Below are 25,617 nucleotides of genomic sequence, written 5' to 3'. Positions count from 1 at the left end.
AATTGATCTTGGGTGTCGTAGGATCAATACAACTTCGTGTTAAAATATTTATTAATTAATTTTCGCCGGTTGAGGGTTTCGCTTTTGTTTTCTTTCTCGATGTGAGAGAACGTGGCTGGTGTGTCGAATGTGCAGGATGTAAGCAGCAGGTAATTCCCTCTTGGTAGAAGGGGAAAAAACAGAAGATGCATAAACTGCATTTCAGCGGAGAGTCTGTGTCGGAAGCCTTGTCCAGCGATGTCCAGGCACTTAATAAACTCTCTAACCAGGTAATTGTTGAGAATACAATTCCGTTTATTTTCAAGGGTGTTTAAAGAATGCGAGAGTGTTTGAAACTGCGTGAAGAGGGATGGAGACCAGGTTTTGTCAAATGTGAGCTGTTTATTCAGGCCGTGTGTATCAGAGGATAACAGAATGTCCAGAAGCGTTTAAGCTGTAGTAGAAGCTCATTTAAACATGGTAGGCGCTGGAAAGTTGAGACTAAAATTCAAAATATTAGAGAAACCTAATAGGCCAATCAGCCCCCATATCATGATAATGTACTCCAAAGTTCTGTGCGGATAGCCTCCATCGCAATATAGAACACAGAACTAACAAAGGCACTTTTAAGTGTATGTTATAGCCCCCTGGAAAGAGTTGGTCATGAATCTTATCATAAGTGTTACTGTGCTCCATTCATCTCCTTAATCCTCAATTTTATTGTTAAAAGTTGGCTTTCTTTCTGAAGAGTTTCCAAATATATGAGAATCTCTGTCCAGAAATGCAAAGCGTAGTGTCAGCTACATACAGGAAGAAAATATCGATTTCATTACAAAATAATCTGCAGATGCTGGGGTCAAAGCAACACTCACAACACGCTGGAGGAACTCAGCACGTCGGGCAGCATCCGTGGAAACGATGAGTCGACGTTTCCGGCCCCGGAACCCTTTGTCAGGACTGAAGAGGGAAGGGGCAGAGGCCCTATAAAGAGGGTGGGGGAGGGTGGGAAGGAGAAGGCTGGTAGGTTCCAGGTGAAAAACCAGTAAGGGGAAAGATAAAGGGGTTGGGGAGGGGAAGCCGGGAGGTGATAGGCAGGAAAGGTGAAGAAGGAATAGGGGAAAACATAATGGGTAGTAGAAGGAGGTGGAACCATGAGGGAGGTGATAGGCAGCTGGAGGAGGGGGCAGAGTGACATAGGGATAGGGGAAGGGAGGGGGAGAGAATTACTGGAAGTTGGAGAATTCTATGTTCATACTAAGGGGCTGGAGACTTACCTAGATGGTATATGAGGTGTTGCTCCTCCAACCTGAGTTTAGCCTCATCATGGCAGTGGAGGAGGCCATGTATGGACATATCTGAATGGGAATGGGAAGCAGAGTTGAAGTGGGTGGCTACCGGGAGATCCTGTCTGTTTTGGCGGATGGAGCGGAAGCGCTCGACGAAGCAGTCCCCCAATCTGCGTCGGGTTTCACTGATGTAGAGGAGGCCGCACCGGGAGTACCGGATGCAATAGCTGACCCCAACAGACTCACAAGTGAAGTGTTGCCTCACTTGGAAGGACTGTTTGGGGCCCTGAATGGTGGCAAGAGAGGAGGTGTAGGGACAGGTGTAGCACTTGCGCTTACAGGGATAAGTGCCAGGTGGGAGATCAATGGGGAGGGACATGTGGACCAGGGAGTCACAGAGGGACCGATCCCTGCGGAAAGCAGAGTGGGTGGAGAGGGAAACATGTGCTTAGTGGTAGGGTCCTGTTGAAGGTGGCGGAAGTTGCGAAGGATAGTGTGCTGGATCCGGAGGCTGGTGGGGTGGTAGGTAAGGACAAGAGGAACTCTGTCCCTGTTGTGGTGGCGGGAGGATGGGGTGAGAGCCGAAGTGCGGGAAATGGAGGAGATGCAGGTGAGGGCATCATTGATGACAGCAGAAGGGAAACCACGATCCATTTGAGATGTCCTGGAACTGAAAGCCTCATCCTTGGAGCAGATGCAGCAGAGACGGAGGAACTGGGAATAGGGAATGGCATATTAATATCAATTTAATTATCTGAATAATATTTCTTCAACAAAATCAGCATTGCAGTGATACAGAATTGTGGCTGATCGTAAGAGATAAGGTTCATAAGGAGGTGTTCATACTTAACACCTTTTTCCTGTTATTAGAGCATAAAGACAAGCACATTCAATTAATCTAGAATGCAAGTTACATTTAAGAGTTCGCTGAATAAATGTAGTATTGTATGTGAACAATCATCTCCTTACTGCAGGTGGGGTTACCAATACAGTTACCCTCACTGCTTGAAAAATACCAGAACCTTGGATCAATAAAGCTGTTCTTGGCCTTTGCTATTACACCATCTTTATTCCTTGTTGTAACAAGTATGCACTGAAGCGCTGGGGGGGGGGGGAGTGTTTAAAACATGTCAGAGTTTATCTAGACTCCTATGTACTAATATAATCATTTAACTACTCAAAATATATATCATTAATCTGGATGAGGAAACTTAATGCAACATCTAAATTTGCAGTGACACAAGACAGGGTTGACATGGGGTTTGGAGGCTTGCGTGCCTCAGTGACCCAGGGAACTATGCTGGCTGAAGACAGGGCTTTATGATTGGATTCATGGAAGGGTCACCAATGCCAAACAGGTGAAAAGGTAGAGGCCAGACTAAGAGTTGTGCACTAGTCCTCCAGCTCAGGGCTAACAACCCTGACTGGTCAAAGGAAAATTGTTACAGAAACAGCAATGAAGAATCCTATAACTGTATAGACAAGCAGAGATGAAGGACCTTCATTGCTGCCCTAAATGCCAGCAGCGTAACAAGGCAGGGCTAGGCAGGGAAAGAGGCTGTGGATGGAGAGGATTTCTGAGGAGGCTGTGATTTGGTGAAAAGGCAGATGTGAAGTTATCTATCTTTGTTAAAATAAAACTGAAAGTAGATCGTTATCTGAAGGCTGATAGATTAAGAAAAAGGGAAAGCGCAACAGGACAGGAGATCCTGAGAAGTTGCTAAAACAAAATGTTCAAGTGAGGCAGTCAGATTGGAAACCAAATGGCATGTTGTCCTTCATTGCAAGAAACTTGGAGTGCAGAAGCATTGATGCCTAGCTGCAACTATATAAGGCTTTGGAGAAACCTTATCTGGCTATATTTTATTAGGAGTTTGAGGGGAATGGGTATGTCACCATGGACAGTCGCAAATTTTTACAGATATTTGTGGAAAGCATTCTAACTGGTATTGGGGGGCATGGCACAGGATCAAAACAAGTTGCTGAAAGTTGTAATTTCAGTCAGCTTCCCCAGCATCCAGGGCATTTTCAAAGAGTGGTACCTCAAAAAGGTGGCATCTATCATTCAGGACCCCATCACCCAGGACATGCCCTTTTCTCATTGCTAACATCAGGGAGGAAGTACAGGAGCCTGAAGGCACACACTGAACAATCCAGGAACAGTTTCTTATCCTCTGCCGTCAGATTTCTGAATGGACATTGAACCCATGAACACTACCTCACTACTTTTTATTTTCTCTTTTACACTCCTTTTTTTATTTTTATATATACAATTACATTCAGAGTCCAGATTTTAAACCAGTTGAGATGCTGTGGCATGACCTGAAGAGGGCTGTTTATGCAAGGTATCCCAGGAATATTGATGTGCTGAAACAGTTTTGTGTTTTTGTAATTTATTTTTTACTGAGTTTCATCATCAAACAATCATTTCCATAAGATGGATTTCAGATACTGTACATATATATCATATAATATTTGTTACAAATCTCCACATAATATTTATCTGAGGTATACACTTATAGAAAGAAGAGGAAAGAAAGAGCAATCGAAAGAAGAAAACTGTACAGAGTAGGGAGTGATTTTTTTTACAACATATTGATTGTGAGAATAAAATCAGGCCTATGAGGTGTTATGTAGTTAAACCATTTTTTCCAGTATGAATAAAATTGTTCCAACTTACGATTAACAGATGTTATCTTCTCCATTTTGTAAATGCCCATTGTAATTGTCACCCATACATTTAAAGTTGGGCTCTCCTGAGATAACCATTTCCTGGTAAGGGTCTTTTTACCAGCCACCCGCAGTACTTTCATTAAATATTTATATTTATCTCTTTTCAACCATTCTTGAGGTACGTACCCAAAATATATGGTCTTACTCTCTAAATGTATTTATCTGTTAGTATATCATTGAAATTTGCAGATTATAACTTAATCGATCTACTCCCTGTACAAATAAGAACCAAGAAAAGTGAATAATAAAAAAAAGGTAATGAAGGTATGATTCCAAGGCTGGGGTCTCTAGATGACCCTGGGTTGGGCTAGAAGAGAAGTCTAGCCGTGGGGGATAGCCCCTCCTACCTGTGAGTTGAGGGCCCCCGCTGCAGTACCTATCAAAGTAAGTTAAAAAAAAACTATGTCCATTACACAGAAATGATTTCCCTGTGTATTCCTCCCATGTGTATATTCTCATTTAGGTGAGGAAAAAGGAATGAATAAATGAATTTTTTTTAAATTGAGTAATATAAAATCCACATTATAACACGTATTTCTCAAGATAGGTATATCACTGTCTATTTTTGCTTCCATTTAGTTTATCAGCACTTTTAAAGTTAGCCAAACCATATGGCTCTTCTGGAGGAGGTGAGGGCTGCCCTCGGAGAACTGACAGTCTCCTCCTGAAATCCTTCTCTCGTCCTGTTCCCATCCCCTGCTTTCTAGGTTCTCTTACTATTTCCCAAGCAGATCGGGATGACTGCTGAGCCAGGCTTTCCCTTGGTTTGACCACGCTAACGGTCAGCCCTCTGTTGTTCACGTCTGTAGTCGCCTCCTCCACCGTCCGGTACAGTCGCATCCCTTCTTGGTAAAATACCCTCAGTTTAGCAGGATACAGGGTTTGGAATTTAATCTTTCCTTTCTTTAATATTCATTTCACTTCGAAATATTCCTTCCATTGCTGTAGGACCACCGGAGGGTAATCATGATCGAAGTATATTAACTTCCCGTTCCAAAGCACCCTCTTCTTACCCCAGGCTCTTCGTAGAATCTCCGCCTTGCTCTTGAATCGAAGGAATTTAAGCACTATGGAGCACGGTGTACCTTCTCTTTCTCCGGGAGGCCACTGGACAAGCGAACGATGTGCCCGTTCAATTTCAATCTCTGTAGTCTGAGGAATTTCCAGTGCTTCCTGCAGCAGCTTGTCTACAAAGTTCATCATCGACAATCCCTCTGCTTCTTTGGGAACATTATAAATCCTGATATTTTTCTGTTGCGATCTTCCCTCCTGGTCAAGCGATTTGCTTTCCTGTTGATTTAATATTTTTATCGTCTTACTTAGTATCTGTTCCACGTTTTGCATGCGATCTTTCATCTTCTCAATTCAAGTCTCTGCCACCGCTATTTTCTGATTCACCTTGGCGAGCTCTGACTTTATATCATTGAGTTGCTGTTTTATATCTTTTTGGACTTCCCTTATGTCTTCCACAATCCTTATCATGTTTGCTGCTTGGCCTGCACGAGGCCCCGCGTCAGCCTCACCGCCACGCGCACGTGTAGGAGAGCCACACGCTGTACCTCTCTCTTCCATTGGCTCCGCAGTGATGCTTTTTTTATCTCCATTCTTTTTCCTCATTTTTGCCCCCCTTATCAATTCAGATATTTTCAAAAGATCTTATATTTGATGGATTAACAGGGCAAAATAGGCGTTTTTCCAGAGGAGCTATTGATTTAAGCTGCCATTCTGAACGATGACGTCACCGGAACCGCTGAAACAGTTTTGTATGGAGGAATGGTCTCAAATTCCTCGTTGTCATTATGCAAATCTGTGATTATTTATATGGTGTACTCAGTATTGGTTAGAAGTACAATTGTTTGTGTAATTAATTAGGCAGATTGATTCAAAAAAGTATGTGAATTCCTAGGGCAATGCCTTCTACAAAAGCTATTTGCAGTCAGGTGTTCCAATCAATGAGATGAGAATGGAGGTGTGGGTTGTAGAGGTGCCCTGCTCTATAAAACAGACACACAAAGGCTACGTCCACACTACGCCGGATAATTTTGAAAACGCCGGTTTCGAGTAAAAACGACAGGCGTCCACACTAAGCGTTTTTCAAAATATCTCCGTCCACATTAGGCGAATATTTGGGCGAATCTCCTCCTACTGGGCATGTGCAGGACGCGCAGAAAACAAGCTAAGAAGAAACGGTATACTTTGTGCACGTTTGTCCAGTTACAGAGTAGAAAACTTTAAAGGAATTGCTCTTGGCTCTCGCGCAGGAGGACTTAAAACTTAAAAAAAATAAATACTGGAGCGTATGGAGGCAACCGACAGGGAGTTCACGGACAGTATGACCCAGCTGACGACGAACATTGAAAAACTGACTAACTCTGTTGCATTAATAAAGCACCTTGTTAAATGTATAAAACATCTGCATCAGTGTTATCTTGTATTTCCATACAATGTTACATTAGGCTGTTACACATCTATTATCAGAGAAGTACTTGCATAAGTAGGTAAACCACCTTCATACAAGCAAGGACAGAAAACAGGGCGAAGTGAGTATACTTATTTATTCAGTAAGCTATGGGTCAAAGTATTTGGTGAGTACGTAACTCTTCTGGCTTCAGTCTCGTTGCCGTCTGTTCTGAAATTGTTAGGTGGTGGCATTCAAGAAAACAATGAACATCTGTTCTGGCACGTCATGACAGCGTTTTTAAATAGTCAAAAAAGCTCACTTTGCAATTTAACTCTCACGCCGTTCACACCAACTGCGCGTTATAACAGCTTGTGCAGTACCAAGCAGAAGTAGAAAAAGCATTGTTGTTGTGGTTTTGTTATGACAACGTTTTTAAATCTCTCGGTTTATCCCGTACACACTACGTCAGATACTAAGCGTTTTCAGGTTTATTCACTCTGGAGAGTGTTTTCGAAAATCTCCATTTTCGGGGGCTGAAAATGCCGGCTCAGTGTGGACGGGAGAGCAAAACGAAGAGAAAAAGCTTTGTTTTCAAAATTAACCAGCGTAGTGTGGACGTACCCAAAGTCTGGTTACTGACAGAGCCTACTCTTCTCAAGAAAGATCTGTTGATGTGCACTGTGCCTTGATCAAATCAACTTTCAGAGGACCTTGGAAAGAAGAATTGTGGAGATGCATTGAAGCTGGAAAAGGCTACAGAAGCATTTCTAAAGACCTCGGTGTTCATCACTCGACAGTAAGAGAAACTGTCGGCAAGTGGAGGAAACTCAGTACTGTTGCTATTCTCCCTAGGAGTGGGCATCCTGCAAAGATCATACCAATAGTACAATGTGCAATGCTGAAGGAGGTGAAAAAGAACCAAGGGTAACAGCAAAAGACATGCAGAAATCTCTAGAACTTGCTAAGGTCCCTGTTAAGTGTGTCCACTATAAGAAAAGCACTGAAAAAGAAGGTGAAGGACACCACGGAGGAAACTTCTGCTCCCCGGAAAAAAACATTGCTACAAGTCTCAAGTTTGCAAAGGACCACCTGGATGTTCCAGAACGCTTCAGGGACAATGTTCTGTGGACAGATGAGACAAAAGTTGAACTTTTTGGCAGAAATGCGCAATGCTACGTTTGGAGGGGAAAGGGCACTACACACCAACATCAAAACATCATTCCAGCTATGAAGCATGGTGAAGGAGCATCGTGGTTTGGGGCTACTTTGCTGCTTCTGGGTGTGGGTAGCTTGCAAATAAAATGAAAATTGTGTCGGGAGATATTTTACAGGAGAATGTCAGGGTAGCAGTCCGTCACCAAAGCAGAATAGAAGTTGGGGATGATGCAACAAGATAATGATCCAAAACATAAGGGTGAATCAACATCAGAATAGTTTAAAAAGAAGAAAAATTGTGTTTCAGCATGGCCATCAGAATCCAGATTTTAACCCAGTTGAGATGCTGTGGCATGACCTGAAGAGGGTTATTTATGCAAGGTATCCCAGGAATATTGATGTACTGAAACAGTTTTTTATGGAGGAATGACCTAAAATTCCTCTTCGTCATTGTGCAAGTCTGATCAGCAGCTACAGGAAACATTTTGTGGATGTTATTGCTGCGAAAGGAGGTTCTACCAGTTATTAAATAGAAGGGTTCACATACTTGTTCCAGCCTCATCTGTGAATGATTAAATAATGTGATCAATAAAAACGTGAAAAATACAATTGTTTATGTGTTATTAGTGTAGGCAGATAGTGTTCATCTGTATAAAATAAACTATTACCCTGTGATTGATGAACGTTTGACATAGCATAGAAGGCTATGGATACCGCTGGCAGAGAAGACATTAGAGGCAAAGTCATTAAATTATATTCAAGAAGAAGGTATATATATTTCTTAATGCAAAGAGAGGAAAGGATACAGATAGAGGCAGGAACAAGGCACCAACCAAGTGATCAGCCATGATTGTGTTGAATACTGGAGTGGGCCCAAAGGAATAAATGGCTCTCTCTCTCTGTCCTCCTTCTTGGAATATAAGACCATAAGATGTAGGAGCAGAATTAAGCTATTCAACCCATTGTGTCTGCTCTGCCGTTCCATCGTGGTTAATTTATTAATCCTCTCAACCCCATTCTCCTGCCTTCTCCCTATAACTTTACATGATTTGACCTCCACAGCTGTCTGTGACATTTAATTCTACATATTTACTACTCTCTGGCTAAAAGAACACCTCCTCATCTCTGTTTTAAATGTACATTGCTCTATTCTGAGGCTGCACCCTCCGGTCCTAGATGCGTCCAATATAAGAAATGTACTCTCCACATCCATTTTATCCAGACCTTTCAATATTTGATAGGTTTCAATGAGATCCTCCGCTTATTCTCGTGAACCTCTCCAATGACAGCACATCTTTTAGATAAGGGGCCCAAAATTGCTTGCAATACTCCAAATGCAGTCTGACCAATGCCTTATAAAGACTTAGCATTGCATCCTTGCTAACATGTTCCAGTCCTCTTGAAATGAATGCTAACATTGCATTTGCCTTCCTTACCTCTGTCTCAACCTGCAAGTTAACCTTCGGGGAATCGTGCACAAGGACTTCAGAGTCTCTTTGTAACTCTGATTTTTGAATTTTCTCCCCATTTAGAAGATTTTATATGTATGTACAGATTAAATAAGTAGTGCAAAAAGGGGGAAAAGTACTGAGATAGTGTTCATGGGTTCAATGTCCATTCAGAAATCTGGTGGCAGATGGGAAGAAGCTATTTCTCAATAGTTGAGTGTGTGCCTTCTGGCTCCTGTATCTCTTCCCTGATGGTAGCAATGAGAAGAGGGCAGGTCCAGGGTCATGGGTGTCCTGAATGATGGATGCTGCTTTCTTGAGGCGTTGCTCCTTGATGGTGTCCTGTATTATACCAGCAGAGCCACCCTACCTCCTCTGCCTGCTGTCTGTCATTTTGATACAAGGTGTGTCCTTGGATGTTAAACTCCGAACTATGATAATCTGTCAGCCACGACTCAGTGATATACAGCAGGTGAAAGCCTGTTTCAAGTTGTGGTTCTGCAAACAAATTGAGGCAACATTTTTATTTATGCATTTAGAATGGATATGAATTAGCAAGCTATAAGTTGTGTTCAGGAAAGCATATTAGTCCCTCTTAAGGATCAGAATAATGTTGGCGATTACACTATTGGTAATAACCAGTTCAATAGCTCCCAACTGCTGATCAGGATACCTTCATTTTGCTTGGTATTACAATAATGTCATCAAGCTTTTTCGATCTACAAATTCACAATCTGGTTAATATTTTTACATCCAGCATTTTGTGATGATATTTATGCCCTAACTGTTCTTATATAACTTTAAGAGTCACAGGTCTTTTTAGCATTTGTCTACTTTGACTGGTCTTTTCTTTCTTCTCCAACTGGAAAAATAAAATTTCAGGAGAAATTCACATTGGTACTCAGTGTATTTGTAAATTAAAAGGAGTACCCCAGGCAGCCCTGAACCTGCAGTGCCATTTAAAAACATCTGATTGTAGCTTCAACTCTGCATTCATGTCTGCCGAAGATAACTTTTATCCCTTTGTTACAAGTATTTGTCTGGTTTAAAAATATTCAAGGACTCCCTGATGGTACCCTTTGAAGTAGAGTTCCAAAGACTCTTGAGTCTCAGAAAAGACTTTGCCTCATCTCTGTCTTGAATGAGCAAATGCATATTTTCAAACGAAGACCCTTAGATTCTCCCATGAGAAAATATTCTGCACATATCCACACTCTTGTAACCCCTCAGGATTTTCAAAGTTTCAGTCTAGCTACCTCTCATTCTTTTAAAGTCCACTCATTACAGACATAGATGTCCTAACCTTTCCCCAAAAGACAACTCACACATTTCAAGAATTAACCATCCCTTCCCACCTTGGTTTGAATCTTTCTTTTTATATCTTTTTATGGAATTGGTGCACAAAAGGTAAACCATATAGGCACTGATACACAGTTGCAATATAACTTTACAAGAGATATTAATACACAAAAAAAAGTTAGTACAAACAGTGCAGTTTAGATATAAAATAACCAGGTAATATAATAGCATACTAATTTTCAAATATGTCAATAAGGGAAAAAAACCCACCGTGCAACTAAACTAAAAAGCAAAGCAAAGCAATGGGCTAACTAGGTATCAAGTAGAGTTAAACAACTTAAAACAATCATGTCCTCAAACCCAACCTCCATTATAAACAGTTAAAAAGCAAGAAGGGAATGTAAATATGGCCAGAGAAAGAAAAAAAAAAGTTACATTAAATGAAAATGTTAAATAAAAGATCTCCAAGTCTGTTCAAATTTAACTGAAGAATCATAAAGATTACTTCTAATTTTCTCCAGATTTAAACATAGTATTTTCTGGGAAAACCAAAAAAATGTAGTTGGAGCATTACTCTCCTTCCAATGTTGTAAAATACATCTTTTCGCCATTAAAGTAAGAAATGCAATCAATCTACGGGCTGAAGGGGAAAGATTACTGGAAATTTTAGGTAATCCAAAGATAGCAGTAATAGGATGGGGAGAAATATCTATATTCAATACCTTTGAAATAATATTAAAAATATCCTTCCAAAAAGTTTCCAGAGTAGGACAGGCCCAAAACATATGAGTTAAGGAAGCTATCTCCCCATGACATCTGTCACACAAAGGGTTAATATGAGAATAAAAGCAAGCTAATTTATCTTTAGACATATGTGCTCTATGGACAACTTTAAATTGAATTAGGGGGTGTTTAGAACCGATAGAGGAAGTATTAACTAGTTGTAAAATATGCGCCCAGTCATCCACCGGAATAATAAGACCCAATTCCTTTTCCCAATCTGACCTAATCTTATCAAATGGAGCTTTCCTAAGTTTCATAATAGTATTATAAATAATAGCCGTTACACCTTTCTGACATGGATTAAGGTTAATTATAGTATCTAAAATATATATAGGAGGTAGCGTCGGAAAGGAAGAGAGTATAGTACTTAGGAAATTTCTAACTTGGAGATATCTAGAAAAATGTATTCTTGGTAAGTTATATTTGTTAGATAATTGCTCAAAGGACATAAAGGAACCATCTAAAAATAAATCCAAAAACCATGAAATACCATTAGTCTTCCGAATTTGAAAGGCATGGTCAGTGAAAGAGGGAGGGAAGAATATGTTACCTAAAATAGGAATCGCAAGCCCAAATTGATTAAGATCGCAAAATTTTCGGAATTGAAACCAAATACATAAGGTATATTTAACTATCGAGTTACAAACCAGTTTACAGCATTTCAAATCGAAAGGAAGAGAAGAACCTAAAATGGAGCCAAGTGCAAATGGAGCCTTGAGCAGATTGTAATTCCAATACTACCCATTTAGGAATGGATAGTGTATCTAGGTCAAGTAACCAAAATTTCATGTATCGAATATTAATTGCCCAATAATAGAATCTAAAGTTAGGTAATGCGAAACCTCCATCTCTCTTAGCTTTCTGTAGATGTATTTTACCCAATCTCGGGTTTTTATTTTGCCAAATAAATGAAGAAATTTTAGAGTCAACTTTATCAAAAAAGGATTTAGGAACAAAAATCGGTAGTGCCTAAAATACATATAAAAATTTTGGAAGAATAATCATCTTAACAGCATTAATAGACCAATCAAAGTTAAATAAAACCTTGGTTTGAATCTAAGTTGCTGTTGTAGGAACAGTGAAAACGGATGAAGAAACAAGATCTGCAGTCATCATGATTGTGAAAGTACAGTAGTTGGAGCATTTTTTAAAAATTGATGGCAATAGAATTTAAATGTTATCAGGTTATTTACATTAATTGTGCCTTCATATTATCTTGAATGTTTGTGCTGTATTGTCATTTATAGAAACAAAGGGCTGTTTTTGTTTTTTTTTATAGCAATTTTCAGCATTGACAGAAATAATCTTCCGCTTTGTTACAGAACCCACAGAGGTAAGAAAAGTAGTACAATTTGATAGTACTGTAGAGTGCAGGTAGTTTTCAAACAGTGACATTCTTCAACAGGAAATTTCACACTAGTTCAATTCCTGGTGTAGTTAGTTCAACAAATTGAACTGAAATCATACTGCTCTGGCTACCAGAAAAGTTAAAAACTTTAATATTGATTTTTTAAAGGCATATTGTAGGTGTTACTTTGTTTGTGTAGCCTTTTAATCAATTAGTTTTTTTTAAAGTTCTTAAAAAATTATTTCTAGTCTTGTAACTTCAGCAATGTGAATTTTTAAAAATTTTAGAGGTATGCATATGTCTATCATATCCACAATGTTGTTTTCTTTCTCACTTCTTCAAAATTCCCATCCTATCTCTCTGCATTGGATACCAAGCTCAAACAATAGGGCATCCAGGGGAAGCTGCACTAAGGTCTATATTATTGTTGCTAAGAATCAAGTATTAAAAGATGAAGAAGAATAGGCAAGGTTTACCTTCTTTACATGATTATTCTTCCATTCTGATTTTAAATTCAGCTTTTGCTTTTCAGTCCTCTAATAAAGAAATTCATAGTATCAGATAAAACTGAAGATCTAAAATGATCTCATTGTTGTCTGATTTGTCATTACACTACCTTCAGTAAGAATCTTTATCATGATGGGAACATGTTAAACTTTAAAGCTTTTAATTCTGCTTGGAATTTTAAAAATGTTTTAAAACTAACAATTTCTTTTTCTCTCAAATGTCCAGTCGGTGCGCTTATTGAGTGAGCTCTGCGAGTTTGCGTCACAGAATGGAATGAGTTCAGGCCCATTGAAAAATATAGTGAGAAGTGTCCTGTTGATTCCTAATGGTGAGGGGACGTTGGATTTCTATCAGGTGTACTACTACTGTTTAGCTTTTTAATCTTTCCTTTTCTTTAGGGAAGTTTAAGTATCAGTAATATATAAAATTTTACACATTGTTTGTGTTGTGCAGGTTTTGTTTCTACAGTAGATAATCAAAAGCAGTGAAGCTCCAAACTAAACATGTTTACTACCCACAATTACTGGTCAATCAGTACCATGACTTAAGGCAGTACGATCAGCTAAATGAACTAAATTACATGATTTTGCTTGTGTGATTTTTAATCTTACAAAAGGCATTTTTATTTATAATATGTAGAACAATACTCAGCTGACATACATTTGGTCTCATTCTGGATTATATTCTGTATTTATTTATTGATTGATTATGAGATAGAAATGAAGGAAGGCATGTTCTGCTACTTTTAACTTGCTTCTGGTTATTCCTAACTTAAACACTCAGACATGTGGAAATTAAATGGAATATGGATTTAACCATTACTTGTGATTGCTGAATCTCTTATTCTCTGTGTTAAGTGAGCTAGAGATAAAAGCTTGCTTTTGCTATTTTTCCTAAGCTACATAAGGGTAGGGAAATAAGATGTAAAATTATTTTAAAATGTTTATAACAGTTATATTAAGAATTTTATGAGGAAAATGTACATAATTAAAATTAAAGTATGCTCACTTTTCCTACAGGTGCCTTGAAAAGAAATTTGACAGCTGAACATGTCAAAGCTGATTTCATTACTCTGGGTATGTTGCATTCAGAATGAACAAAATACCTTCAATAAATTATCCTCCTAAATGTTAAAATATGCTATCTTTTTCTTAATTATCAAGGACTAAGTGAAGAAAAGGCAGGATGCTTTGCAGATCAGGTAAATTATTTATTTCCACCACATATAAATATTATGGAAATGAGGTGGACACATTATAGCTTTAATTTGAGTTTTAAGATTTGTTTCAGTATCATTATTCAAAGACTGGGTGATGAGTCAACTTGCCAACCATCAGTAAACCATGCTAGAATGCACGCTTCAATTCAAGGATAATCTACACTGACAGCATCTTTTTCAACTGGCATTGCTCTCAAGACATTTTAATCCATAATTACGTGCTCTTCTGATTTTTCAATGCTGGCTTAAGATCCAGTTATAAAGTATTAAAATGTTCTGCAAGAAATGGAAGTTTTTCACCATATCTGAATTTAAAAATCCTGTGTCTTTAGTAATTAATGTATTAAGTTTTGGGTTCGTTACATATTGCTATTAAATCAGGGTACTTACCTGATTTGAGCATTAAGTTCCAGTGATATGTAATATAAAGAAGTAGACTGACTTTTTAACCAAAGAGAAGGATGTGCATTTGTAAAAACATAAGAAAGAGGAGCAGTAGGAGTCTGGTTCTTTAGTCCTATTCCACCATTCATCAAGGTTATCGCTGATAACAAGAACACAGGCAATTAGAAGCCAGAGTAGCCTCTCTGCTCCCTCAATCCTTCAACCCATACAATATGTTCAAAGCTAATCTGATGCAGCCCTCAACATTGCTTCTGTACCAGTTCCACATAGCCACAATCTTTCAAAAATTAATTTACCACTTCTTTATATGGCTTCACTGACCCAACCTCTATAACCCCTTGGGATAGAGAATTCACCACACTATTAGGTAGGGTGTGATTTGGCTAAAGAGAGTGCAGAAAAGATTCACAAAGGTGTGCTTTGATTAGAGGGCTTTAGCTATCAGAAGAAATTGGACAGACTAGCTCTGTATTTGGAATGCAGGAGGATGAGAGGTGACATTGATCAAGGTATGTAAAATTACAAAAAGCATAGATAGGATGCATAGCCAGTATCCATTTCACATAGCAGGGGTGTCTAAAATTATGTTCAGGTGAGAGGACGTTTAATGGGATCTGTGGGGTAATATTTTTCACAAAGATAATATCTGGAAATAGCTAACAGTGGAGGTAGTAAAGGCAGAAACAGTAATAACATTTACGAAGCATCTGGACAGTTATTTGAACAAGCAAGACATAGAGGAATGTGGAATTAATAAAGGCAAGTGGGATTAATATAGATGGTCATAATTTTTATGCTGTACATCTGACTGTATAAGTAGCTGCATTTGCAGGCTAACTTTTCGTGTTTCACGCACAAGAACACGTAATTCTTCTGTATTCCGCTGACTTACCGTTTCACTCCTTTTAGGTAAAAGTCTGCCTTTTGATTCCTGGTACTAAAGTTCATGACCTTACACATTCCCACCTAAAGCTCCTATTGACAAGTTTTTGCCTCTTTCCAAGTCATTAATATAGATGGAGAATAATTAATGGGCAAGAACTGGTCCTTGGGCACTCCACCAGTTAAATCTTGCTTATCTGAGAAAAACACCAATTTATTCTGATTCTTAGCTTTCAATATGATCACCAATTGTCAATCCATGTCAATGCACTTCTAACATCATAGCTCTTTGATTAGGGTACCAGCTTTTTATTTTAATACAGCCTTCAAATACCCTCTGGAAATCTAAATACACTTAACTCCTATTGACTTTGCTTGTTATACCCTATCTCAATGCAAATTTTCTGCCCTATACACAGTATCCATTAACATTCAGAAATCTGTTAGTCTATGTTTTGAATGCATTCAGTGACTGAACCTCCTCAGCCCTCTCAGATAGAGAATTGCAAAGATTCACCACATTTGAGAGAAAACAAATGTCTCCTTCTCTCAGTTCTAAACAGCATACTGATCACTCTGAAATTGTGATCCCTGTGTTTAGTTCCTTCAGTAAAAGGAAACATCCTCCCTGCCCGGTACTCTGCCCGCCTTTCCAACTGATGTATATTTTCTGCTGTAGCCTCAAGCCTGTGTGGATTTTTTTTAAGTTCCAAGCATATGTCCTCTAATTGTTCTAAACTCTAGACAATACAGGCTTGTCTACTCAATCTTTCCTTGTAACATAAATCCACTGTCCCTGGAACCAGTCTAGTGAACCTTTGGCTGCACCTCCTCTATGATAAGTACATCCATTTTTGGGGAAAGAAACCAAAACTGTTCACATTGCTCCAGATGCAGTCTCCAACTAATTATAGTAAGGCTTCTTTACTTCTACATTCAAATCTTATCCTAAGAAATATTAACATACAAATTGTCTGTTGAACCTTCATGTTAGCCTTCAGCGAGAAGTGTTAGGTGATTCATTTTGGGAAGTCATTGAAATGGTAGCCAGTAAATGATACACTACTGATGAACAGAGTGACTGGGACTACAAGTCCATGGCTCTCTGAAGGTGGCAATGTGGGCTAACAGGATGGTGGAGAAGTCAAAGGTTGTGTTTGCCATCATAGGTCAGGGCAGAACCTGTAAGAGTAGGGATATTTTGTTTCATCTTCACAAAACACAGTTTAGACTGGAGTAATATGTGGAGTTTTGCTCACCACACTGAAGGAAGGGTGTCATTGTGCTGGAGGGAGTGCAGAGAAAGTTCACTAGGATGTTGCTCAGATTGGAGGCCTTTAGTTATGTGGAGAAATTCAATCAGTATGGCTTATTTTCCCTGGAGCAAAGGAGGATGAGTGAGTGTATCAGATTGTGAGAATCTTCAGTAGGGGTAATGGTCAAAATCTTTTTCCCATGATAGGGATTTCAAAAAAAAAGTGAGCATAGGGTTGAGGTGTGAGAGGGAGGAGATTTAAAGGAGTTCTGAGAGGTAGTGTTTTTTTTTAAATGCGGAGTGTATTTTGATATCGGAGAAGTGCTACCAGAGGATGTGGTGGAATCATATACAGTGGCTATGTGTTAGGCACATTTAAGTAGGCATGGCACAGAAGAATGCGGTCCTAATGAAGGCACATAGCATTAATATAAATGGGCAAATGGCTGGCATTAACATGATGGACTGAAGGGCCTGTTTCTTTATTGCATAACTCCATAACAAACACTGAACCCTGTAGTTTACGATTAAACACAACCTGCTAATCTGACTATGATATCTTTTTATCGAATAATCAATTCTCACATTCCATATCATTATATTACCCTCGATCTATATGCTGAGTAACCAACCCACTGATTGTCCCATAGGTGTTCTTTCAAACTCCATCTCGGCTCATTCCAATGCGGAGAAATGTAATCATTGCTGTAATATAGAAAGCGAAACTGCTAATTTTCATATACCATGGACTGCAAATGTTACGCAGTAATAACTAGATAATGTTAATTGAAGAAATATTGGCCAGGACGCAAGATAATTCGCTTGCTCCCCTTTGGCAAAATGAAGGTTAAAACTGAAGGGGCTCAAAAATATAGAGGTTATTTTGAATTTTCTGATGAGTCTAGTTCCATGTGGCTCTTATTGTTCACAGTATTTTCAACCCTAATTTTTAACTTCATATTCAGTGGGGAAAGCCGAAGAATTTCATCATGAAACGATATTACCCAATGTCCATAAAACAAGTAAAGGGGTTTAATTGAAGATCATTAGGTACAAATTAGTCTTCTATCTCAATATCTTCGATATTTAAAGTAATAGTTTTTTTGTGTTCTAAAAGAATTGGGGATTATGAATTGAGAATGTGGAGTTTGGCTGTGATTATATTGAATGACAGAATAGGCTCAAAGTGCTTTATTCTAGAATATGTCTCTGCTCTTAAAGGAAGCTCCATGAGCAGAAGGTTAGATTTAATAAAGCATCACATTCCATCTCTTATTATTTTGTCAGGTAAAATTTCTTACATGTTTAACTTTGGAATACAAAGTAAAAACACTCATTGAACCACCTGTGTACAAATAAAAACAAGCTATTTAATATAACTGCTATACTCTTAAGTTATACTGAACAGTCGGCAGTAAGAACATTATTTAATGGCATGTTGTATTTCCAGTGGAAATTTCATTCGGCAGTACTATCAAGAATGGCACTAGGGCAAACAATGACCGTCAATCAGTTGGTAGATATGGAATGGAAGTTTGGAGGTAATTTTCTGTTATAGTAATCTTTACTATAATGGTCTAAATCTTCCTTATACAGGTTGAATACTCTTTGTCCAAAATTTCAAAATCTGAAATTTTTTGAGTGTTGACACAACATCACAAGTGGAAAATTCCACAAGACATGATGAAGCTTCTCAGGCCTCTGCACACCACAGACAGTTCTGAGAAGTGATCTCACATTTGTTATGAACAGAAGTTAATGAAAAATAGAAAAACTGCATAAAGTGAAATCTGAAGATCTCAATTGTGTATTGAAAGACTGGATTTGTCAGCATCAGAGTCAACATAATCCTGTTTAACGCAATGTTGATCATGAAACAAGCAAAGATCTATCACGAATTAGAAATTGAAGGTAATTGTGGATATTCAGTAAGTTGGTTGCAGAAATTTAAAAAACGGCACGACATTAAATTTTTTAAGATTTATGGTGATAAAGCACCTGCTGATCACAAAGCAGCAGAGAAATTCATTGAGTTTGCCAAGATCGTTGCTGATGAAAATCTAACATGCTGAACGGATGCATCAGTACATATGTGTGATGAACAAGTGCAAGACAAAGACTGCTTACTGGTAGCACATAAATTCTGAGTTGGAAATGATGGCAATCCCAGGCTATCTTATTATATATTCCAAAATCTGAAATCCAAAACACTTTTGGCCCCAAACATTTTGGATAAGGGGTACTCAACCTATATTTAACTTGAAGAAACTTTCTCTGATCTAAATGATGTTAGAAAGGCAGTTAATGACTCAGATTGTAAAGAATATTTTTATGGCACAGAAGGAAGGTATTTGGCCAATCAAGTTTATACTGGCTCCTATAAGCGCAGCCCTATTTCCCCACTCTGAAGCTATATTATTGCAAATTACAAAGACACAAGAGGCTGTGGATGCTAGAATCTGGACCAACAAACAATCTGCTGGAGGAATGCAGTGGGTCAGTCAGCATCTGCAGGATTAAAGGGAGAGCAAACAAAGATTAATTCCTTTCCTCCTGCAAGTGCTACTTGACCCATTGAGTTCCTCCAGCAGATTGTTTGCAATTGCAAATTATCTTCAGTCAAATTCTATTCTATTCAGTTCCTTTCTGAACCCAAAGGTTAATTATGTTTCTACCTCCCACGCGTTTGGTGAATCCACTCATTACCACATAACCTTCTGTTAATTTCTTCTGCCCAAAACAGAGTCTAAAGAATATCTGTCGTATATTGACAGGAAGATGGAAACTGACCTCATTATTGCAGATGTGTTACTGAGGATCAGTATGTGTGACAAGTCCTTCAATGTTGAAGATCTCTAAGCCATATCTTTCTGCATAAAATAACATCACATCACCTTACCTTGCCAATGTGATTTGCATCCCATCTCACCTCTTCTGCAAAAATGGCTTCTAATTTACTATGTAGTAAGCCAAAATTCCCAAACATAATCATAATGTCTGCAGGACCCTTTAACTTTCCCGATACACATGCACACTAGAAACACTGCAAAAATACTAACTTTGATCCAACACTGACTTATGGAACAACCCCTTCAAATTTTGCTTCCTAATGACTTCAGAAGTTTCTGGTTGCTTCTTTTTATGTCACCATTTTGTGCGATTTTGATCTGGGCAGCCTACAGATAATGAATGGTGTAATGCTAGATTAAACTGAACAGAATATGCCTAGACTCTTTTGATTACTTTGTGGGCTGGTATTTTATATAGGCTCTTTCTCTTTGCCATCTTGCGCAATTTATTTTTTTGATGAGGGATTTGATGTTTTCCTTTGATTGGGTTCCATGGCTTTCTTTGTTTTGTGGCTGTTTGCGGAAAGATGAATCTCTGGGTTGTATACAGCATATATACTTTGATAATGTTCTTTGAATCAATAACATGGGTGATGTTTAAATTGTTTAGTATGAATCTGTGCCTCTTGTGTAGAGTATATTCTGGATTCAAAGTTTAGTCTGCAGCTGTCAATTTATTCTGATTTATTAAAGAAGAGCACTTTACAATCCTATCAGAAAGATGTGTGAGGGCTTTGATTTCACTGTAAACTTGCTGATACTCAGGTTTTCCTTTTGGCTGTTGTATTTACAAACAAAAGTAGTTTGAGAGTTCTTGAATCATTCCAGGGCAGTTTAAACTATTATGTTTGTCGTCTTTGAAAAGTTTGAATTCTTTTAAAGAAATCATCTAAAAATACATATTTATTACTGGCATTTAATATTCATTGCATTTTTGTTTAAGGCAAAAGCATAAGCACGAACAATGGAAGTATTAGCTTATTATCATTCTCTTTGTTGTTTTCAGTAACTGCAGGGAGCAGTGAGCTTCAAAAAGTTGGTAGCATATTTTTACAGGTAATCCTTTTATTATTTTATAATAATCTTGCATCAACATATCATTTTGTTCTCAATTATATCACCATCCATTTTCTCCTGTGATTGAGTACACAGTCTTTATTCTTAATGAAGCTAACTAAATAGCTTGTGGAAAAGTAGCAACTATATTAAGCAAATCTAAGCAACAAGTCTAGCCTTTTAATGTTTAAATTTGAGTTTTGAATCATTTTTTAGTTTTGAGTTTCCTAAATAAGATTACTATCATAGTGCTGCTAATATTTCAGCTCTTCCTTTTTTATATCATCTAGTTGGTTGTGACTTGTTTCATCATTTTTATCTGTCTGAATGTAGCCAGAGAATTGCCTATACTGGCTTGCTACCCATTCCTGGATATCATGCCTAATAGCTCCCAAGGATATATCATGGCATCCTATTAATTGTCATTAACTTTTTTTTATTTTCAACAATGCCTTTGAAGAACATAAAGTCTGTTTTCAGATGTACCCTGAAAACATCCCACATCTACCTTACCACCACTGTCCTCGAATCATCTGCTCTTAGCGGTCAAACTATCAAATTGTGTGTGTTGCTTTGGATTCCCAGCATTTGCAGATTTTCTTGTGTTTGTCAAACTCTCTGTTGGACATCCAGTACTCAAAAAACAAAAAGTCCATCCAGCAATACTTTGGGAAAAATGAACCATTTTCCTTTAATGCCTGTTTTCCCCAAATGCCAGTTTTATCCTTGTCTTGAGGCTGAGCCTCATATTTAACCTTGAGCTGAGCTTTAGACTGCATACCATATCATGCATAAAACAACTAAGCTTGATCATTCTAACATTAGCCAACCTGCTTTCTGCCACACTTGATATGCCACCAGAGCATCCCGCATGTCCATTTGTTCCACTGCCTGACTCCCATCTTTCACATTCCTCATTTTTGATGTCATGCAAAATTGTGGTTCTTGTCCCTAATCGCACCAAGTTGCATTCCCATTACTCTTGTACTCTCTGACTTTCAGTGGATTGTATTTAAGAAATACCTCTGTTCACAAATTCTTCTCTGGCCTCTCACCCTCTTTATTGCAGAAACTTCTTTCACTCTTACAACCTACCAAGATAATCTTGCTCGACAAACAAGAGAAAATCTGCAGACGTTGGAAATCCAAGCAGCACACACAAAACACTGCAGGAACCCAGCAGGCCAGGCCGCATCTATGGAAAGAAGTACAGTCGACATTTTGGGCCGAAAGCCTTCGGCAGGACTGGAGAAAAAAAGATGAGAAGTAGATTTAAAAGGTGGGGGAGGGGAGAGAGAAACACAAGATGATAGGTGAAACTGGGAGGGGATGGGATGAAGTATAGAGCTAGGAAGTGGATCGGTGAAAGAGACAAAGGGCTGGAGAAGGGCAAGTCCGATGGAGAGAACAGAAGCCCATGCAAGAAAGAAAAGGGGTTGGAGCACCAGAGGGAGGTAATGGGCAGGCAAGGAGATGAGGTGAGAGAGGAAAAGGGGAGATGGGGAATGGTGAAGGAGTGCGGGATTACCAGAAGTTCGAGGAATCGATGTTCAAGCATCCATCTTTATGGACCCCCACCACCCAGGACATGCCTTTTTCTCATTGCTGCCATCAGGGTGGAGGTACAGAAGCGTGAATGCATACACTCAACAGGAACACACTTCACCTCTGCCGTCAGGTTTCTGAATGGACGTCAAACCATAAAACATAGGAGCAGAATTAGGCTATTTGGCCCATCAGGTGTTCTGCCATTCATTCATGGCTGATCCTTTTTTTCCTCTCCTCAGTCCCACTCCCCAGCCCTCTCCCTGCAACCTTTGATGTCGTATCCAATCAAGAACCTATCAAGCTCTGCCTTAAAAGACGCATGACACAGGCAGCAATCCAGAAATTACTACCCAAGAGGTTCTGCTTCTCAGCTTTCCACCGAGTTCTCTAGATTCTCTTTTCAGGGCCTCTTTGCTTTTCCTTCATAAGCCATTGGTACCAAATGTACCTGTCATCTGGCTGCTCTCCCTCCCTCTCCAAGTTGTGACCTGTGCGATCCAAGACTTCCCTGACCCTGGCACCTAGGAGGCAACATATCATTCGCGTGTCCTGTCACATCCACAGAATCTCCTGTCTGTTCTCCTGACTATTGAGTCCCCTATCACTACTGCTCCCCTCTTCTCCCTCTTTCCCTTCTGCACCATGGACCTATGCTCAGTCAGTAACCCAGTCTCTCTGGCATTCCCCTGAGAGATCATCCTCCACTCCACAACAGTGTCCAAAACAATATACTTATTTTCGAGGGGAATGGCCACAGGGCTGCTCTGTGCTAACTGCCTATTCACATTTTCATTTCTCCTGATGGTTGCCTCCTGCAACATTGGGGTGACTACTTCCCTGTAACTCTGATCGATTATCTACTCACTCTCCCGTACAAACCAAAGGTCATCCAACTGCTGCAGCTATATGCACTTCATACAGGTGTATTTCCCTGGGAGACATCTGGCATGAAGAACACACAGCAGCCATTTGCTACACTAGGTACAGTAAGGGGGGGAGAAAAAAGGAACCTTAACAGAAGCTTACCCAAGAGCCAGTGCCTCGTTCAAGCCAAAGCCTGATACTTCTACTCTCACCACTGGCCTACTCCCAATGATGGCAGCCTCGACAATGGTCGTCCTGCTTGTCCCTTCTGTACTTTTAAACAAGCGTCGCTGACCTTCAAGAAACCTCATCGCTGTGGCCTTCTCCTGCTACTGATTGGGCCATCGGAATGAGCCTGAAGACCCGCGAAGCTCTCCTTTTAAACAAGCATCACAACCTGCGGGAAACCTCACCACTGTGGCCTACTCCTGCCACTGATTGGGCTGTCGGAATGAGCCCATGAGCACTACCTCACTACTTACTTAATTTAACTTTTTTTTACATATATATATAAAATTTTACTGCTGCTGCCTAACAACCAATTTCACGACATACGACATGTTAAACCTGATTCTGATTCTGAGATTCAGCCTAAATCACAGAGATGGAAGCAGGTGGTTTTAGTGATAGTGGTGCCAAAGTTCATCTCATGGTTAGTCAAAATACCAAAATAGTATCACTTTAGATTAGCTTTACCATTGTTCATGGAAAAAAATTGAATCAGTGGCCAGAATTTATTGACTAGGAGAAAAACTGATGACTTCCCAATATTTAGTTAGAGAAAATTTCTGTTTTATTGTATAGGACATCCGGCATGAGGTATGACAGTTTATAGAAATAGTGGAGAATTCAAGAAGGCTGTTTTCAAAGAAAAAAAGGGGGGAACTGGGTAGTTATCTGCAGACATGTTTGGTAGAAGTTGATTTGTTGATGAGATACCAGAGGTATTAGTTCAGAAGTGGAAAGGGAGACAGAAAACTAAGCTACACAAACACGAGGAAATCTGCAGATGCTGGAATTTCAAGCAACACACGTAGAAGTTGCTGGTGAACGCAGCAGGCCAGGCAGCATCATGCTGATGAAGGGTCTCGGCCCAAAACGTCGACTGTACCTCTTCCTAGAGATGCTGCGTTCACCAGAAAACTAAGCTAATTAATTCTCTGGCATTTCAGGAGAGCTAAGAATGGAACCCAGAGAGCCACTGGATGATGTAAGAGTTTTAAGAAGATTGTGTGGCCAACTGTCAAAGGCTAGGACAGAATAAGAAGGATAAAAAGATGGAATGCCATTTGTTACATTGGTCAGGGGCATCTCAGTGCTGTTGACATGGTATAAAACCTGACTGGAGAATTCAAACATGAAATTGTAGGAAAGATAGCATAAGCTTGGGAAGCTACAGAACTTGGAAAGACTGCAGGATCAGAGATAGTGATAATTTGTGGGACTCTGAATTGTTATACATAAGGAGTGCCAACATTACAATTTATTCTATTAACTATGCAGAAATCATTAGTTACAAAAAAATTATTCCTGTAAAATTATTGTATTCGTACATAGAGTTGAAGCATCATTTGAGGTGACCTTTTGGGGCAGAATTTAAACAGCCCTCAAATTTCCAAACCACAGATTAAAGAATAGTCCAGGATTCTACGAAAGTGTCAAGGGGAGGAGAGTTCTGTTTCCAGCATGGTGAACCTTCAAAGAGAAATAATGAAGACAGCACTGGCAAGATTTTTTTCTATGTAGGAAGATAGACTTGGAGAATATCATTCACAAGTGATCTTAAATTTTTCATGTTACTGAAAGATTGAGAGGGCATTTGGAAAATGATCTAATGCCTTACATAGCTGCTTGAAAAAAGAGAATATTAGAGAAGGAAGGAAGGATTGGAAATATTTTTAAAACAATATCCAAAAATAAGGCAAAACAAGATTAATGCTACTAAGTTTGCAGACAACAGAAGCTATTTTTTCCATGTTAACATCATGATAAATTCTGACCTCTGATTACTGCTGTATCTTTTAAAATGATCACTGAGTAACTATTTAATCACCTTATACTCAGATTTGCCTTGTAAATATATATAATAAGAAATTGCACGAGTTATTCAGCAATCTCACAGGCTTCATGGTGTAACTAATTTTTGTATTTTTAAAATTTCAGTTAAAGTTAGTAATCAAGAAGGGGAACAAAAGTGAAATTATTTACATGGGTTAGTATACACATTCTTTGAATTTTATGTGCATTTTTTTTGCTTAAATTTGTTTAAGATAATCACTAATGTATTTTTATTTTTGTTTGTTTAGAGTTGACTTTACCACAATTTTATAACTTCCTGCATGAAATGGAACAAGCCAAGATGAGCCTTGAATGTTTTGGTTAAATTACTGCTTCAATTTAAACAAAAGTCCTTTCTACTTGTCCAGAAATTGCATATACATTGACCTCTGAATAGAATCCATTTGAGTTTTCTACTGTTCCAATGAATTATTTGTTAACATAGTTTAACTATTACCTAAATCAAGATATTCTGTTTTTGAGATAAGTGTTCATTTTCTGCTTTGTCATAAATACTGTGTAAATAAAAGTCAATTTGAGAA

The 25,617-nt window shown here is 38.8% G+C and overlaps 1 protein-coding gene across 1 annotated transcript; it reads left to right on the top strand.

Moving 5' to 3' along the window:
- Positions 1-153: 153 nt before the first annotated feature.
- commd7 (COMM domain containing 7) lies at positions 154-25,617 on the top strand. The gene is made up of 9 exons (XM_072241841.1): positions 154-269; positions 12,364-12,417; positions 13,165-13,267; positions 13,959-14,015; positions 14,103-14,140; positions 18,151-18,241; positions 20,556-20,605; positions 25,181-25,229; positions 25,324-25,617. The coding sequence occupies exons 1-9, from the start codon at positions 186-188 to the stop codon at positions 25,398-25,400; spliced, it is 603 nt and encodes a 200-aa protein (XP_072097942.1). The 5' UTR covers positions 154-185; the 3' UTR covers positions 25,401-25,617.

Source organism: Mobula birostris, chromosome 2, assembly GCF_030028105.1.
Source record: "Mobula birostris isolate sMobBir1 chromosome 2, sMobBir1.hap1, whole genome shotgun sequence".
NCBI lineage: Eukaryota > Metazoa > Chordata > Chondrichthyes > Myliobatiformes > Myliobatidae > Mobula > Mobula birostris.
This window is presented reverse-complemented; position numbering and strand designations above follow the sequence as displayed.

Bases quoted from the DNA above. Each gene is read 5' to 3' on its own strand.
- commd7 (XM_072241841.1), top strand. From the start codon at position 186: ATGCATAAACTGCATTTCAGCGGAGAGTCTGTGTCGGAAGCCTTGTCC. The intron at 13,268-13,958 runs GTGAGGGGACGT...CTTTTCCTACAG, and splicing joins TGTCCTGTTGATTCCTAATG to GTGCCTTGAAAAGAAATTTG. The intron at 20,606-25,180 runs GTAATCCTTTTA...TTAAAATTTCAG, and splicing joins TTGGTAGCATATTTTTACAG to TTAAAGTTAGTAATCAAGAA.